At 33.0% G+C, this 20,214-nt stretch overlaps 1 protein-coding gene across 1 annotated transcript in view; it reads right to left on the reverse strand.

Annotated features, from left to right (window-relative positions):
• Positions 1–1,307: 1,307 nt before the first annotated feature.
• LOC128017377 (cell migration-inducing and hyaluronan-binding protein-like) overlaps positions 1,308–20,214 on the reverse strand; it is a 112,733-nt gene continuing 93,826 nt past the window's right edge. Inside the window, exons 19-29 of the mRNA XM_052602742.1 lie at positions 19,003–19,038; positions 18,594–18,749; positions 15,227–15,407; positions 13,622–13,837; positions 13,164–13,375; positions 10,893–11,078; positions 9,102–9,306; positions 7,174–7,263; positions 6,760–6,917; positions 4,864–4,964; positions 1,308–2,582 (exon numbers count right to left, since the gene is read on the reverse strand). Coding sequence (XP_052458702.1) covers positions 2,455–2,582; positions 4,864–4,964; positions 6,760–6,917; positions 7,174–7,263; positions 9,102–9,306; positions 10,893–11,078; positions 13,164–13,375; positions 13,622–13,837; positions 15,227–15,407; positions 18,594–18,749; positions 19,003–19,038 — 1,669 coding nt within the window. The 3' untranslated portion in view covers positions 1,308–2,454. The remainder of the gene's footprint in view (positions 2,583–4,863; positions 4,965–6,759; positions 6,918–7,173; positions 7,264–9,101; positions 9,307–10,892; positions 11,079–13,163; positions 13,376–13,621; positions 13,838–15,226; positions 15,408–18,593; positions 18,750–19,002; positions 19,039–20,214) is intronic.

The following is a 20,214-nucleotide window of genomic DNA, read 5'->3' on the forward strand; positions in this document are numbered from 1 at the left end:
GAAGATTCCGCACGCTGAACGCGCATTTTTTAATTGCTAGAGGATATTTTCAACATCGTGGCAGCTGGTAAGTGGTGTTTCATTCTCAGCGAAGTGATTTTGATGTTTATTTACTTATTATTATTTTACAAGAACGATGTGATGTGAGAACATGCAGATATGTTGTTTGTATTGCTGTGTGTAGCCTGTAGTGTAAAAGTAACATTAGCGTGCTGTTTGAGGGAGAAAAGTTTCACAGGCATCGAGGGGTCTAGTCTTTTTTGTTATTTGACTAAACTTTTATTATATTACAGTACTTATTTATTTTTAACACGTAAAAATAATTATCACAACACTGGTGAGGCTTATTCAGATTTTCTCATTCTCTGAATTATCATTATAAAAATAAAAACAATTCAGAAATGAATTAAAATATAATTATATTTTAAATGTCATGCAAATATTTTTTCTGCAATAGCAACAGTGTTTACAACAGCAAGAACACTTTAGCCTGTAAACTCAATAATATCTATCTGGAAATAAATGTAAAAATATCAATGTCAATAAAAATGCATAATATACCTGACATGAATGTGCAGTGTGAAGGATATGAATAACAAATGTAGCCTGTCATTTGTTTGCATTGCAAAGGTGTTTAGCAGTAATATGCAGTTATTAGCCATGTCCACTGTATTTTTTGTTGGTTTTCATGAGACCCCCCCCCCTGCCCCCCCAATCAAAATTGTCTGGAGCCGCCACTGCATATATATATATATATATAATGTATATGTGTATATTTATCTATCAATCTAGATATACACGTGAGTGATGCTGGAACTTCAGATGTGGGAAACTGTATTGGTATGTGGATTCCACTCATACCAGATGTGGGTCGCCAATATGTTACTGTCTGGAGGGTATATACAAATATCTTTATTAGTCGTCATTGCATATTCACACTTCAAAATCCCCTCTGAAGTGCATCATTCAGTAGAGTCCTGCATTAGCCAATGCATGACTGTCCAGCGCATGAGTAGCATGTGAACAAATGCAAATATTCCCTAAAAACACTCAAGACGGAGGGTTAAACATGTACCAGGAAATCCTTAATATGGATAAAGGCATCCAGCTTTCCCTGTAGCCAAAGCAACCTCAGCCGTAACTAAGCCGTGTAGAAAGAAACGATTTGACCGATGAAACCTGAAGACTGTATAAGAACCGGTGAACCATTGAAACAAAATATGGTTCATGTGCTTTTCCAAGTCATCTCCAGGTAATAAAAAGCAAAGTAAAAATACATATACAGAAACACAGCATAACTACAAAAATTGAGGAAAAAAAGATTTATTTCTGTACAAAAGTCTTTATATATTTTTTTCTTATCTAAAGTAATACGGTTTTATTAATCATTCACATTTACATCACATCCATATACAACTTAATATCATGTATATTTGAATTGAAAATTGTAGTTTTTTTTTACAGATAGGACAGAATTACATTACAACTTAAAAGTCCCTTAAAAGATGTCCCTTCTGGATTTGTGTAATAGTGCCTGTACAATAAATAAGTACAAAATATATCTCTGTTATCAATCAGTATTAGTTTTTTTGTTTTGTTTTTTTTAGAAACACACAAAACATACAAAAACACTAACAAATTACAAGCTCCGAAAAAAGACCAGCTATTTCGGCAAAGGGACAATGTTGTACTTCTTGCCAAATGGAAGAAAAAGCTGATTAATCCCAGATTTGATCATTTTATGATAGACTCGCATTTACTTATGCTCAGATTCAAATCCATTCTTGATTGTTCGATTTAAAGGAACGGTTCACCAAGAAATGTAGAAGTTGTTATTTTTAAATATGTTCATGTACAACACATGACGTTTCTCACTTAAAAATGTTGGATTAATTCAGAAGATGTGAAATATGGATGCACTACATTTAAAGTGCTTTTGGAAGTTAAATTTGGAAAATTTAACTTTAATTTTAATTAAAATTTAAATGAGTGTTATTTTCATTTTTGGGTGACCTGTTCCTTTAAGGCTGGATTATAATTTTTTTGTTTGTTTGTTTGTTTTGCTGGTTCTCTCATTCAACACTTACAAAATTAAAATGAGAAAACCCTCACGACATTTACAATCTGAAATCTGTTTTTTTTTTTACATATTTAGAAAAAACATGTAACATGAAAGCAAACATCACAGAAATGGATAAAAACAAGGAATGTTGCGTTCGCTTTTTTTTTTCTTTTCTTTTTTTCGTCGAAACTCAAGTATAATCAACTGACGACACAATCCAAAAATCACAACGTCCACATTGTCACATACAATGTAATCTGCTGGGAGGGGTTTTTAGGTAACAAAAACACATGCTGTGCTGTGATTGGTGCTTTAGGTTCAGTAGTTCTGGGCTCGTCCAGCAGTGCTGCTACAGCGAGATTGAGAAGTCCTGCGGTGTGTGTTGCTCGTCTTCATAGCTTCATCATCTTAATCACAGGGATGGGCAGCACTAGGTGGAGTTTGGCCCGCTCTTCATCAACACTCATCTTCACCCAGTCCGGCCGGAAAGAGCCTTTGAAGCCCACAAAGGCAAGTTTATCTGGAAAAAAAGACCACAAAATGAGTTTTAATTACCTCATTCATGACAAAAATCTTGGTTAAGGCTAGTTTGAGATTCTGCTATGTGCGTTAACATTTGCCAAACTGTAAAAAGTGTCAATTACTTAATCATATAGTGTTTGATGTCGTGGTGCTTATTTAACAGCTTTCTGGAATAAGTGATTTTGATTGAATGATCATGACATTCTTTGGTTAAATATTTTTGTATTTTAAGGTTAAACTATGTCATCCTATGGCAACAGTTTTTACATAAACTACTGTTTAGACGTTTTAAGGTCGGTAAGATTTTCTTCTGGTCACCAAAGCTACATTTATTCAATCAAATATACAGTAAAAACTGTAATATTGTGAAATATTATAATAATTTAAAATAACTGTTTTCTATTTAAATATATATTAATATTGTGTTTATTCCTGTGATGGAAAACTGATTTTTTTTCAGCAGCTATTACTCTAGTCTTCTGCCACAGGATAAAAAATAAATTAAATGAAATAAAAAAGGTTATTGCAAATTTTTATATCACAATTCTGACTTGCAATTCTGGTTTTAATATCTTACAATTCTATTTTTTTTAGAATTGTAAGATATTAAAAGACATAAACTGTCAGAAGAGAAGTCACAATTACCTTCTTTATCCTATGGTGGTAACATAAATAATTGTGACATGTAAAATCTGAATTTTGAATAAAAAAAATTTAAATACACACACACACACAGAGAGAGAGATAGAGTATGTGTGTTTTTGTGTGTGTTTGTGTGTGTGTGTGTGTGTGTGTGTATATGTACAATTTTGTACTTTTTGCCAAATAGAAGAAAAGACAATTAATCCAAGATTTGATCATTTTATGATAGACTCACATTTACTTACATGCTCAGATTCAAAACCATTCTTGATTATTCGATTTGAAGGAACGGTTCACCGAAAAATTTAGAAGTTGTTATTTTTAAACATGTTCTTGTACAACACGACGTTTCTCACTTAAAAATATTGTATTAATTCAGAAGATGTGAAATATGGATGCACAGACTACATTTATAGTGCTTTTGGAAGTTAAATTTGGAAAAAAATAATTGTTTGTTGTTGCATCAAACAACATGATACATAAATGGGTGACCTGATCCTTTAAGGCTGGATTTATTTTTATTTTTTTTGCTGGTTCTCTCATTCAACACTAACAAAATTAAAATGAGAAAACCCTCACGACATTATATAGATATATATACATACATAACCTAAATGCAAGAAATAACTGCAAAACTGTGAGATGTGAATTAAGAACTCAGGATATCAGAAAACCTGTGTTTATATTTTGCAATGCTAACTTTTTTCCTCAGAGTTTAAATCGTGTAATTCTGTTTATATCTCGCAATTCTCAGAATTCAATGCATCCTTGCTGAACAATATTATTAATTTCTTATTTTAAAATATTGTATGAAGCAGTAGTTCAGCTGTGCTAGTTTCATCTTCTCCCATATCATTCAAAACCTTTTATTCATAGAATAAAATAAGTCAATCATTTCAGTCATCAAAATAACAGGAAAATATAATGGCAGATGATCAGGATCAAAAAATCTTTTGTGTGTGTGTGTGTGCATGTGTGCGTGAGTGTGTGCGTGCGTGTGTGTTCAACCCAGAAAACAGCTTCTCTTCACATAACTACTCTTTTTCTTTCATTGTCTGGGGTTTTTTTTTTTTTTTTTTTGGGGTAATGTATCAAAGCATCCCAAATACCACTGGGATGAAACTCTATAGCTAAAAATAAGTGTGGATCCTTATCTGAGACACTAACAGATACACAACAGTTCAAAAGCTTGGGTTTAGTGAGATTTTTGTATGTTTTTGAAATAAAAAAAGATTTTTTTTTAAATTTGTTAAAAATTTTAAATTACAGTTTCAAAGAGCTAATGTGTATTTGAATATAATTTAAAACTTAATCTGTTCCTTGGTTGCAAAGCTGAATTTGCAGCACTCATTAAATTTGAAATTAAAATAGTTTTTAACATAATACATTACTTTACTGCCATTTCTGATCCATTTAATGGATCAAAAGCTTTATTAATTTGTTTCTGACCCCAAACCTTTTAGTGTGCTAGATCAAAATACATTACGTACTAGATAATAAGATCTACATTGCTTGGCTACAAGTGTTTCCTAGTATGCACATTTGTTTCAGACCTATAAATAATGTAAATTCCCTCATGTACTGATAATGTGAGATGTCTATCACAATGTTGAATTATTACGAGGGAATCTTATTACCTTTCAACTTCACCGTATAATCTGCTCCGAGGGTTTGGAGGATTTTGGTCCATGGCCCTCTGGTGACCAGTTTCCCTTTAGACGTGACCAAAACCACCGACCTACAAGTGCAAAAAATGAGTTTCAGTCAGACACAGCGGTTAAATATAGAAATATAAAGAAAAACCCTCTGACGTGGCTGCTACACCCCTCAAATTAGGCTTTACTTTGTTTTACTTTATCTACATAAAACAACTTGTGATATTGGAGTTTTGTTGACCATTTTTCAGTGATCACCCAAGCTAAATTTCAAGGCCACTGATGCATATGTAAACATACAATTGGTTTCCCCTGAATGATTGTGTGATTCTCTTCTGTTCAGTGCTTTTATGTGAGAATCCAAAAGGATAAAATATCTGCACACCAACTTCACAGCACAGACCAATTTGGAAAGTGCCATGTGTCGCACAAAGCCTGTGGGATCCACTCGAATTCAACACATAACTCTCTACATCGAAGTGCTATGGGAAGTGAAACATCTCTGGTGGCTTCACGCTTAGCTGATAATGAGATGCTGTAAATCCAAAAAACGTTTCTTTAAAAACTGAAACAAAAAGATCATAGCTGACCTCTTGAAACCTTGTTTTGGTTTGATTTACACAAGAAACAATAGCTTCAATGACACAGTATGTAACTATTTTTATTTTGTATGCATGTAATCATGCATTATACATGAAAATATATGCAGCATAAATCTTTCTATCAATCTTGTAGCTCAAATGGAGAAGTGAGAAGATAAATATTATTACAATTTAAAATAAGGCCAATACTTTTTATTTTCATTATTTTACATCAGAAATGTGAATTCTGCCGGTATTCAGTCAGTCGCATTTTTTGTTGTTGTTGACATTTCTAATCGTAAACACAGCCATGTTGAAGCTTGCAGTAAATGTTTTGCATTATGGCAGTCCACTCTGCTTATTGTTTTTTGTGAATGTTGCACACTTGTTTGTCATTGTGCACAAAACTTCACGCCGATAAATCATCAGAAATATTGGTCTTTACCCTTTTACCTTTACATTCGTCCTGCCTGTTGTCTGTGGATTTACCTAGATTTGGTGTTATTTGCCGTATAAAACGTATTTAGACAGATTTTTACAATTGATTCAATGAACACTTGTCACTCAAATCAAACAGGATTTTTTTCAAAGTGACAACCCAAGAACGCAAAGTAAATGGTCTCTCATTTGTAGGTTGCATTGACACCTAGTGGTGGATGCAAGCAAAACAGTATAACAGTACCTCATTTTTTTTCTTCTCACCTAAAATTCATGCAATAAACATGTTTTAGACAAAGATTTCAGTTTGTTTGTGGTCTATATAGCCTACATCAAAATGAGGTTTGCAATGATGCGCCCGAAGGCACGGTTTGAAGACCCAGTCAGTGATGTCACGATATGCTAATTTATTTAAATTCATACCTACGTAATCACCATCACCAAAATGTACTTTTTTTTTTTTTTACATGGAAACTTGAAAAAAAAAAAATAGACCTACCTACCGACCCTTTTTTTTTTTTTTTTTTTTTTACTGCAAATCAAAATATTTTTTAAGGATGGCCTAACTGTGTTATATTTGAATATATTTTATAAAATGTAATTTATTCCTGTGATCAAAGCTGTATTTTCAGCATCATTCCTCCAGTCTTCAGTGTCACATGATCCTTCAGAAATCACTCTAATATGTTGATTTGCTGCTTAGGGAACAATTGGCTTTTGATTAATTGAATGCATCCCTGCTGAATAGAAACCCTAGTAATTAGAAAATAATTTTCAAATAGCATAGCATTTCATTGCACATGCATTTGACTTTGTATGGCCATTAACTATTCATGCATATATTTTATATTATTCTTACTCGTCTTTGAGGTTTGTGATGTAGTTTTCAAGCTGAGCTGGTATTCCCATCAGTATGGAGTTCCTGAAGCCTTTGGACTCCAGGATTTTACCGCTGTGGCCTTCGATCACAGTCAGATGAATGCCGTCCTCCGTTTGGTAGATCTTCTTGCCATTTACCTACAGAAACAAAAGCTTTGTTTTATCTTGATCTGTCTCTAACCCTATAATCATCTTTCCACAAATAAAAAACAACAACAACAACACTATTCATTTAACAAATAAATAATTAACAAATTTAAAAATAATGTAATGGCCAGCTAAACCTAGACTAAACCAGCTAAACTTCAGCGAACCCCCATAGGCTTAGGCAAGCTAACCAGCTAATGAGAAGTGATGCTGCAGGTGTTAATAACACATTATTAAGAGTTTGTACCTCAGTATAGGAGAAGTCCTCTTTGATGTGGAAGAAGCGCGTGTTATAGGACTCTAGTTTGACTTCAAGGAAGTGCTCCGGCGTGTGAGGCTGGAAAGGAAACAGGAGATTACCATAATCTAACATTTAATAATATTTTCTTACTAGATGATTGCACTTACAACCTGCATATACCATAATATCAGAACTCGAAGTGCCATTGTGGTTAAACTAATAGCAGTTGAACTTGTGAGAAAACTGACAGCACCAACAGGTGAAATAACATCATATGAACACAGATGCAGATGATGATGATTGATAAGTGATAGACTAATATGCTTCCTCCACTTGACTGAATAAGCATTAGCACTCCTTTCATTTTCAGTCCTATTGACAATGGATAACACACAATTATTTTTCATTAATTATTTAATTATAATTTCTTGTGTAATTTTCTTGCCATTTGTTAGATCCAATGTTTTGTTTTTGTTTTTTAAATGTAAAATAGCTATCATTGCTATATCTAAATATATAAAAATATATTACATAATTATATATAATTAACATTGACATATTTTATAAATAATTTATAAATGTAAATTGCAAATGTATAATATATAAAATTGTATTGTATGGATTTTTTTTAAAAATAATAATAATAATAATAGTACCCATATTGGTTGACCACTATTTATTTTAACACACAAACACACACATACATATACATATATATATATATATATATATATATATATATATATATATATATATATATATATATATATATATATATATATATATATATATATATACACAGTACAGACCAAAAGTTTGGAAACATTACTATTTTTTATGTTTTTGAAAGAAGTTTCTTCTGCACATCAAGCCTCCATTTATTTGATCAAAAATACAGAAAAAACACTCATATTGTGAAATATTATTACAACTTAAAATTATAGTTTTCTATTTGAATATACTTAAACAGATAATTTATTCCTGTGATGCAAAGCTGAATTTTCAGCATCATTACTCCAGCCTTCAGTGTCACATGTGACATCAGTCGATCACATGATCATTTAGAAATCATTCTAATATTCTGATTTATTATTTGCAAATATTCAAAAAAAAAAAATAATAATATATTTTCTTTACTATCACTTTTTATCAATTTAACACATCCTTGCTGAATAAAAGTATTGATTTTATAAAAAAAAAGAAAGAAAAAAAAAAATACTGACCTCAAATTACTGACCTGTAGTGTATATTGTTATTACAAAATATTTATATTATTTTATATTTATTTTACAATTATTTTATATATATATATATATATATATTTTTTTTACTTTTTATTCATCAAAGTATCGTAAAAAAGTATCACATGTTCTGAAAAATATTAAGCAGCAGAACTGTTTCAACTTTGATAATGAATCATCATGTTAGAATGATTTCTAAAGGATCATGTGATAATGATCCTAAAAATTCAGCTTTGCATTACGGAAATAAATTATAACTTAGAGTATAATAAATGTAAAAACAATTATTTTAAATTGTAATAATATATCACAATATTACATTTTTTGATCAAATAAATGCAGGCTTGATGAGCAGAAGAAACTTCTTTCAAAAACATTAAAAATAGTAATGTTTCCAAACTTTTGGTCTGTACTGTATATATATATATATGTGTGTGTGTGTGTGTGTGTGTGTGTATATATATATATATATATATATATATATATATATATATACATACAGCAATAGGACTAGCTGTTGAACAAACCCTAACCCTGCATATTCTCATGTATCCTGCACAATTTGATTGCCAGGAGACAATCAAACACCTGTAATGCTGACAGAAACATTGCTGTTTGTTTCTCAAAGGAACCCGCAGCATCACACTAGACTTCAAACACAGATGCTCTGTAGAGTCAAAAGTGTCTCCTCACCAGTTTGGAGCGAGGCAGTTTTTTGGGCATAGGCACATCTACGATGGGCATCTCTGTGTGTTTGGGGTAGGCTTCAGTCGTGCAGTCACTGGGGCCGCTGCCGGGGGGAATCAGCGCTTTGATCTTCACTCTTTCACAACCCTTCACCGAGCAGAACGCATAGTCTTCCTTCTCATTGTGCGCTTTGATTTTAAGGAAGAGCAGCCTGCGGGGAAGACAGCAGACAGACATCAGAGAGAGAGATCAGCACACGGACGGGAGCAACAGCGGGAGTTTGGAAGCTGTGACACTTTTGAAACGACATCAAAACTTATAATTGACAAAACTGCAGCGTTTAGCATCCAGCCTCCTGGGTAATTTCACAGCAGTTTAATTATAGTTTATTAGCAAAAGACGACTGACATAGCTAAATTAAGAAAAGCTATTTTTTCATCCTCTATGAAAACACAGATGGATATATATAACATCCATTTTATTTAATGCCGTAAACATATCTATTTAATTTGACTTTATAATGGATTCATTCTGCGCTGTGTTTTTTTTTTAAACTGATCATAGCTTTATTAGCTATCACAAATGCAGCCGTTTATCAGTAAAAGATGGAGAAAGACCTTCTTTATGGGTCATTAATAAAAATAAAAAATGAAGCCAGATGGGACATTTGGCAACAGTATCATTTGAAGAAATCATTTGCACTCTTTTTTATGGTGAAATACAATTATCACCAGTTCAACAACAACAAAATAAAAATACAAAACTCACCCATGGGCAAAACAAGTGATAAAATGATAAAAGTGAAGATTCAAAGTGATCAAAGTATCATAAATGTAAATGTAATATTATGTTCATAAACTGATTGTATTTGATAAATGAATTTGATCGTAAACATCAGGTTGTTTTTAATACATACACACACACACACACACACATATATATATATATATATACACACACACTTTTTTAAAAGACAAAAAAAAAACCACATAATTTAAAATAACTACTTTATATTTTAATATATTTTAAAATGTTATTTATACATGTGATTACAACATTTTTTTGTGGAATCCGTGACATTTCAAAAATCACTTAAAAGTTTTATTTCAATTATTAATATTTTTTATAGAATTGTCTCTTAATCAGCAAGGACACATTCAATTGATAAAAAATAAACTAAATAATAAAAACACATTATGTTGCAATTATTATATTTTTTTAAATATAATGACTGCTGAATATTCAGCTTTGTCTTTATTTAATTTTAATTCATTTTACTTACACAAATATATATATATATATATATATATATATATATATATATATATATATATATATATATATATATATATTAAAATGACAACTAAATGTTTATGTAAATATATTAATATAAATTGCAAATATAATGTCATATAATACTATCAATACACACACACACACACACACACATATATATATATATATATACATACACATATTGACGGGTTTGTATTGTATTGTATTATATTGATTATTTAATTACTTGTGTACTGATTCAATTTATAGGTATTGGATCTGGAGTATTTAGCACACATGCACCAACACTGACTCTGGGTCGTCTTATCCTGATCCTGATCCTGATCCCACACTTCTCTGCATCATCTCCTGTCTTCTCTCAACTATTCTTATCAATAAAAAAGGTCATTTCTATTTGCTATGACATTTTTTCACATTCACTAGCAGACTGCAGACAGGAGTGAAGATAATGTCGCACAGAGATTATATGAAGCCAGCTGACGGAGACACATCTGCTCTTACCCAGTGTCCTCCTCCCAGTAGTAATATCCTCTCGTCTGGTGAGAGTGGCCCATCTTTTCTCTCTGAGCGGTCCTCATGAACACCCCGGTCTTCCTCGTCTCTTTGGTCAGGCGGTTGTGGATGTCAGAGATTACGGTGAACTCGGTGCCTTTTGGGTAGCAGACGCCTATGTTGATCCAGTCATTCCTGTAAATGAAGCAACAACAATACTGTCATGAGTAAAACATCATACTAACTGGAGACTGACAGACTTGTGGTGGTGTATTAACATCAGTCACTAGGGGGCGCAACACTCCTAGTTCAGAGGATCTGCATTGATGTCTATTTTATTAAATATAATTGATAATCATTGTTACAAACTTTGCTATTTGGATATACTTTGCTATACTGTGCACATATTGTATGTATAATGCTGTATTCTGGCACCTGTTCATAAAATATTGGATTATCCTTTATATAAAAAGTAAATATAAATATCAACAAAGGAAATAAAAACAGCATGCAGCTCTCTTAAATGTTTCTTAATTAAGTAAAACCCGCTGCATGTTTTTACAAGTAATTAATCAAGACAAATAAACAGTCAGTAATTAAACAAAGAAACTAATTACAAGCAAGTCAGATACTAAATAAATAAAATTAAATAGTCAAATAAACATTCAGAAATCACACTAATAATGAAGTAATCACATTCACAATGATATACATGAATTCATATCTTAATATGATACATTACCAGTGATTATGTTGGAGTTTTACTGACAAGAAGATTTTTAATTAAAATTCAGCTGTACAGTTTTTTTAAAGTTTTTTATTAGTGTTCACATTTAATCCTAGTGAGCTCATTACAGCTATTTAAGTCATCCAGCCAAGAGCAGTGAGTCATTTCCATGATTTGCTGTTAATATTGTGGTTTGATTATAATTAATGACATAGCGACAGGTCTATTAGGCTGCATTTACACCCAAAGACCTCACACACATATTAAGATGGCAAAATAAAATATTGGCTGGTGTCTTAAGCACTCCTCCAATCTTCCATTGCTTGGACAAACAGAATGCCCCGCCCCCAATTTCCTCATATCTGTCAATCAGGGCTGAAGAAACAGACATGTGATCAGCTAACGACAAAACAGAAGGAATTCAATATATGACTATACAATACTGCTATTACTTCTACTTATTTTTTAAAATAACATCTTATTTTATTATTTAAATTAAGCAATTTGAACAAATCGATAAATAAATATATTACAACTGCAGTAATATTATAGTATTGTAAAATAAATGGAAACATTTAATAGACTGCATTTATTTAGTAATAATACTAATATATTATTATTATTATTATAAATATTATTTTTTTATTTGAATAAATAAATTTAATTATAAAATGTAAAAAATATTGATTTAATTTATTTTTATATTTTTTAATTATACAAATTAAAAACATCGATAAAGAAATATACTACTGTTGCAACAGTACTGAAAAATAAATATTTTCATATTAATTATTATTTATAATCAAACTTTTTTTATTTTGGTAGAAAACTGCTGGGAGACCTTTAAAATGCTCTCTTGTTGACAACAGATATTAATAATTAAAGCTGATAAATTCAACCTGAACTTTGTCAACAAGAAAAGCTTGAACCTGAGCAAAGTGAAAACTATCAAGACTATAGTGTGCTGCAGAAATGACGCCTTTTTGACCCAGAAACGAGATTAATTTTATCCCTTCTAGATCCATCGTAGTGAAGTCAATGTGCTTTTTGAAGTCTGTGGTGAACACACGCTAAAGATATAAAAGGAGTATTCTAACCCAAACTCAGGAAAATATATTTTAATTTAGTTTTTAAATAAAACCTGAACGAGTTGTCAGAAGCTTAGTGATGGTGAAGATGAAGTAACTTGACCATGGTGGAGTATGTTTAACTCTTTTTCTTTCTCTTTCTCTTTCTCTTTGATTTTATTTAGGTTGCACTCTGAAAAATGGACTAACCCAACTTTTGGGTTAAAAATGTGATGTAAAAATTGAACGCAATGGTTGGGTTAGTCCATATTTGACCCAAAGTTGGGTTGAAACCACCCAACATTTTTTAGTGTGTGGAAGTTATACTAATTTGTGAAGATTATCATGATAATTACAATTATTTCAAAATCCAATGCAGAAATGGGTCTTTGTCCAGGGAACCAGGGTGATGTGAGCTTCTGGGATGGCAAACAAAAATGCGTCACCAGTGCAGTGCTCAGTGGACGGAAGCGCTCGCTCGCTGACCTGTTGAAGTTGATGAGCCAGATTGTGACCTCGGCGGGAGCTGCTTGGTCCCAGTGCATGGTGTATCCTTTACTCAGCATGACCACAGGCTGGAATTGCTGGTAGTGGTTCCTCTTTCCCAGAGCACCAACCAGCTCCAGCGGCCTGTCTGGATACTCATCCTTCACCATCTTCATGTTCAGGTTGGCTGGGTTTCGGGTCTGGATGTAAATCTGGAAGGGGGGGGGGGGGGGTATTTTGCATGGTATTTAAGTGCACGTGAAAAAAACCCTTGAGTGTTTGACAGCTTTGCCTTTCTCTAAAGAAAACAAATTTCAAATAAGTTTAACCAGGTTTCTAGCTTTGTCAAAGAAAGTAAACACAAGTTCTGGGAATGTACTGAACAAGGTGCAGCTGTTTGCGTGTGGATGCTTGTGGCAGTGTTTTGGGAGTAGCAGGAGGGTGTGGGTCAGACTCACCTGGGCGTAGTGCCCGCTGCAGATGGCAGCTCTCCAGCTGGGGATCTCAATGCAGTCAGGGTGTCTCAGGAGCCAGTTGTCCTCTTTGACCAGGAAAGCGCCTGGGTATTCGCTCACCGAGCCGTCGTTGTCGTGGAAAATGGTCGTCTTGTCACCGTCCATCTCCATCTTGCTGAACCAGGGGCCCGGTTCACCGAAGAACACACGCGAAGTAATCTAGAGCCACGATTGGAGACAAGGAATAAGTGAACATGGGAAATGAGGAAATTATTTAGAAATGACTTCACTTCTTTGAAGACAACTTTTGTTACAAAATGTGCAAAAAGTTTTGTTTGCATCTGATTTGCACCGACAAATTTGGTTCTAAAGCTGACACATATCTAACCTACATTTATACATCTTAATTGAGAATATTATACATGATCTATTGATATATTCACACCTGCTGTACCATTAAAAAAAAAAAAAATGTATGTTAGATTTTGTTAATGTTTTTGAAAATATCTTAAGCTCACTAAGGATGCATTTATTTAATCAGAAATACAGCAAAAAATAAATAAAAATAAATACATAAAATTACAACTACAATTTAAAATGACTGAATGGTGTTGTAATATATTTTAAAATGTAATTTGTTACTGTGATCAAAGCTGTATTTTCATTTTTATGATTTGCTCTTCAAGAATTATACATTTTGTCAGAATTCTTAGATAAACAGAAAGATTTTTAGCTTTTAATATAGAAATCTTTTAAAACATAAATATCTGCACAGTCACATCTTGTCAATTTAATGCATCCTTGCTGATTTAAAGTATTAATTTCTTTTAAAAAATACAATTATAAATAAATACATGTATTTATTTATTTATTTATTTTTTTAAGAAATTAATACTTTATATATACACATACTTACTGACCCATTCATTTGTAGGTCGCTTTGGATAAAAGTGTCTGCTAAATGACTAAATGTAAATGTAAATGACCCCAAAATTGTGAACAGTATAGTATGTTCAATAGCCATTTGGTAATGCTTACTTTTGGATAGTCTGGTTAATTAAACACTATAAAGCAAAAGTTAAACAAGTATTATTATAACATTATCTTTTAAAATGTATGACTTTAAATTCTGATTTGGATGAGCCTAAAATTAAAATAAAATAAAAAATAACAGTTTGTTACATTTATATTAGTTCTCTGCCTTGACTTGTTTGGGATGCATTGCTCTTATATCTTGAAATATATTAAAGCAATGCTGTGCACTTATAGAAATATATATCATAAATCACAAAAATGCTCAAATATTTATTTTGGCATTCAGTATGCACTGCCACACAATCCTAATCAGATCTGTGCTTTAGACTTCGCAGCCAATGAAGCTTCATATCTGACTATTGGAAGTGACAGGAAGGTGGGAGAGATGTGATTATAACAACCTCTGTCAGTGAGGAGACGCTCTAATATGTTATAATCCTCTTTGACAACCTGCACAGAATCAATCAGAGTTCCTGGAATAGCTCAGAGCACAATGAGTGCTGACATATATTTTGCCACAGGGGTCACAAAGATCTGGATGATACGTGACAGAGCTCGAGGGGCGGCGCTTACTGGGACTTCATCGAAGGTGATGTCTGTGACGTTGTTATTCGGGCAGCTCTGCCACGAGTTGTTCAGGCGGAAGCCAAAAGCGCTGGTGTGTCTCCCGTCCAGAGCGATGAATTTGCGGAAGGTGCAGCTCTGGATGTTGATTGGTCCGTCGTAGATTTGCATTCCACGAATGGGGAAGTTCCTGCAGGGTAGAGGGCAATGACAACCATGAACTGGAACTGCACTCATCAAATAACATCCAGGATGGGACACTTGCTCCATGTGATGCGATGGACAGTGGACAGTTTCAAATATGAACTGAGAAAAACATTTACAAAATCAACAGAAATGGTATTTTCTGAGAAACTAGATGCACTAAATAAAAAATGACAATTTATTAGCATTTTTGTATTATATAGTGTATTTTAATATCTTGAAAATGTATTTTTACTCTATTTTTTAAAATAATTTTGTTATGTACTTTTTCATGTAGAGTTAGTAATGTTTGTAGTCTATTTTTTTATCTTCAGACAGTAATTTTAGTAATTTAACCTAAACAAATTTTATTGATTTTTCATCCAATATTCATATATGATTCATTTTAGCTTTATCTCAATTACATTTTAAACAGTTTTGCTTTAATGATAATAACAGTGAATTGAATCACAAATTGTTTTTTTTTGCCTTGTCTTGAGAAAGAAAGAAAAAATATTGAAATCACTTTTTACTGTTGTTGTTGTTATTAATAAGAATATTATAATATAATATTAATAATGATAAATATTAATAATAAATAAAATAAATAAATAAGAATATTATATTTATTGATTCTTTTTATTAATTATTATTTAGGTTACATTTATTTTAATTTTAGCATTAGTTTATACTTATTTCCAATTAGTAACTTTTGTGATTCAACTTAAACTAATTTCAGTTATTTGCCAATTGCACACTTTCTCGTTGTTGTTTGATTTTTTTCCATCGAATATTTACATTTTATTTTGTTACATTTTTAGTTAACAGTAATCTCACCCTGTTTTGAATAATAAAATAATGACTTGTGCATTCATACAATATACATTTTTGCCTTGTCCTGAGATTTTTTTTTTTTTGACTAAGTTACATTTTTACTGTTATAATAATAATAATAATAATAATAATAATAATATCTTTTTTTTTTTTTTTTTTTTTTACAAGACAGAAAAGATTAACGTATGACTTTTTGGGGTTTGGAACAGTTATAAGGACTAAAGCTGCTCTTCATCTTTCTATTTTCTTCCTCATTTTGAACATTTATAACATGCACTCCCAGAAGTGGAAACTCGCCAAACTTGGCATGCATGATGGGTCTGGGGTTAATTGCATTTTCTTTCATTTTGGGATGGATGGGATGTATGGCTGCCTAGCAACTAGAGGTTACATTTTCAATATTCAAAATGCCCACTGCCCTGTCTGAGTTAAAAATTCCACAGTCCGTGTTAAGAGTTACACATTTTCCCAAGGGACCCAGGAAGTTGTTTTATGCTTATTTTTTCTCATCATCTGCTTATAAGATGGCGGTTATTTTTTTTAAATTATGTATACATATATATGGCATCTTTGAATAGCCAGTATAAGTTTGCAAAAGTTAAACAGATGCATGTTTTGGAATGTATTTATTAAAATGTAAGCTTGTCAATGCAAATGCAAAAAGGTCGACTTTATAAATGTGTAGTGAATTTATAAATAACAACTGGTACAAAATTGCTATTTTGTTTGAATCAGCTGTTTTTGCTCATCTATTTGGAACCACTTTTGCGGTTCTAATGTGGCTTATCATTTCTACAAAGGGCTGTTCCTTTAAGAGAACAATTAAAATGACAGTGATGGCTGAACTGTCAAATTAAAGTTCTTTTCTACAATCTAAAAGAATAAAGCTTGAAGTTTAAAGAAGGCACCTGACACTTTTCAGAGAAAAGTGCTCAGTTTGACTCATGGGTGCAATAAAAATGATTGTGAAAGTGTTTTAGCATTCATTTTTTGTACACATCCACACAAAATCCAGCATGTTCTATAGCAATAGAAGACAGAATATAAAGTGACAGATGTTGAGCTGCAATATTACAGATGAAAGTCAAGCACATGAAATCCTCAAGCCCTGTCAGGTTTAAAAGAGTCTAGTGAGACGTCAGAGAAAACAAAGTAAAAGATGAAACTTTGGATTGATTTCTTCTCAATTGTAAACAGAACTCTAACTAAAGATATTTCATCTTTACAGCAATTTCCTCTACTGACTGGATTACACTAATTAAGGCTTGCAGCTATTTATTTTGCTATTTCGTTTATTGCAGGTGTAGCAGAAACTACACATTTCACCTTCAGTCAAAAATACTAAAATTGGCTTTTTTTTACTTTGTGAAAGGAATAGTTCACCCCAAAAAAATTTAATGTACTTACTCTCGGGCCATCCAAAATGTAGATGAATTTGTTTCTTTATGGAAACAAATTTGGAGAAATGTATCATCACATCACTTGCTGACTAATGATTCCTCTGCAGTGAATGGGTGCCGTCAGAATGAGAGTCCAAACAGCTGATAAAAACATCACAATAATCCACAAATAATCTACACTACTCGTGTCCATCAGTCACAAGTCCATCTCGTGAAGAGAAAAAGCATGTTTATTAGAAACAAATCCTTCGTTAAGACTTTTTAACTTTAAATATTTGCTTCTGTGGCTTTGAGTCCACAATCCATGATAATGTTTTCTCCAGTGAATAAGTCCATCCCCTGTTGTCCTCTCACATCAAAGTCCACCCAGATTTTTTAAGAACTGTTTTGGACTGTTTTTGCTTGTAATCAGTGCTTGGTCTGTGCATATTTCACTCCTGATTCAGCAATATCATGGATAAAGGACTTGTAATATAGCAATTAAAAACGCATCTTACTTTCTTACAAACTTCACAGATTGATGGACTGGAGTGGTGTGGATTATTATGATGTTTTGTTAAGATGTTTGGACTCTCATTTTGACGGCACCCATTCACTACAAAGGATCCAGTGGTGAGCAAGTGATGCAATGCAAAATTCCTCCAAATCTGTTTGTCTTACATTACTCCTTTTTGATATTTTGAATATTTCAACCCATCTCGATCCACTCTTTATGATCCAATCAATTTCCAATCAATGGATCTTGATGCATATAAATGCCATATATAGACATATTAACAGAAGTAAATACATTTTAATTGCAAATTCATAGTGATTTTTCTCTTTGCAAAGCCACCGGAATGATCAAATATTTCCCTGGAAACCTTAGTTCACACTTCCACACCATTCACAACACTTTTAAATAGTGTTTTACAGTGCAAAAACAAGATAAATGGTAAACTGGGGTTCACAACACTCACACTCCTCTGGGCAGAGACCTGCCGAGATGATCGGGGCCGCCCGGACCCCAGGTTTGATCGTTCAAGTCAGGCATCCCTCTGTTCCCGCTCTCTCCCACAAAAAGAGAGTTCTTCACCTCCTGACGGGAGCCGTCGTCATCCGGGAAGGTTCCTCCACTACGCTCGAACACAGAAGCACAAAGTGAGAAAAACCTTTTGAAAATGTACACATTACTCACCAGTAAATTACTTTCACATTCCCAGAAAAGCCCTGACTCCCTCCCTGCATCTTAAGAAGTCATTTTCCAATTACAGGCACTATAATGAATTCAGCAAATATGAACACATTTCATTTTTAGACTGCTGAAATGTGTGCTAAGAAAATAATAGAATATAGAATAAAGGGAAAAATGGTGATTAGCGAGTTTACCTGGCGAGAGTCAGGCCGATTCCATTATCAGCGAACCTGCGTGCAATTAAGATGAAAGAACATGTCAACGCTGACCGCAATAACTCTCAATAGATTCGAGAGTGCAGACAATCACAACTGACAAACAAGCATTATTGGAGTCATAAATCTATCAGAGATGCACAAAAGAATGAGAATTTATTTGCCAATTTTACTGACGGTATGTTTAATAACTCACAAGCAAATCATTTTTATTTAGAAAATGTAATGCATTTAAATAATCGATTTTAATGAAGCCGTTCAGTGGACATTGCATTTTGTAAGTGATATTTGATGCATGCATCATTAATTCAGACAGTAAACATTTATTTGGAAAAAATAAATAAATATGCTGTTAAGATAATGAAATAATGACATAAATGCCAGTGAAGAAAAAAACTCAACTCAACTCAACTCAACTCAACTCAGTGGTAGAGCATTGCGTTAGCAGCACAAAAGGTTGTGGGTTCAATTCCTGGATGCACTGTAAGGCCTGGTTCACACGGGACGATTTTAAAATTGTCGGCAGATTTTCCAAACCTGAGAGACCCCACACACGGCGATAAAAAATCACGGGTCTAACAGTTTTGGTCGCTCCGTGTGTGGTGTGCAGCCACACGGCAATATCAACACATCACACACGAACCGATTTGACTCCCGAGCATTCCCAGGTCAGACGGGAAATCTCGCAAAATCCCTCGAGATCAAACGTGACTTTAGAGTAAACAATCATGGCGGACGAAGAGGATGCAGTGGCCATAGTTTGTGCTTTGTTTTTAACGGGAAAAAAAACATAAGAAAAACAAGAAAAGGCGATGGTCAAAGAGGTGGAGACAACGCGAGCATGGACTATACTTGCTATATCATGATATGGAGGAAAGTTGTTGTTTTATCTCATAGAAATGTTGTTACGTACTACACAGATTAATAACCGTTGAAATAAACGTTCATATATTAGTTTCCATGTACTCTGGTGGACTGCAGTTGTGGATGTAGTTATGCCCATCGACTTTATTTGTATTTGTTATATTATATACGCCGGCTGTTTTGATTTTGTTTCCGGGTACTATCACTGCCTCGTCACCTCGCTTTCTGATTGGCTACACGCCACAGTCCACAGGCTGCGTGATTGTTTGTCCTCGGGGGACACCACACACGAGAAGAAATCGGGCAAAATAAATCCAACATGTTGGA

Source organism: Carassius gibelio, chromosome A7 (genome assembly GCF_023724105.1).
Source record: "Carassius gibelio isolate Cgi1373 ecotype wild population from Czech Republic chromosome A7, carGib1.2-hapl.c, whole genome shotgun sequence".
Taxonomy (NCBI): Eukaryota; Metazoa; Chordata; class Actinopteri; order Cypriniformes; family Cyprinidae; genus Carassius; species Carassius gibelio.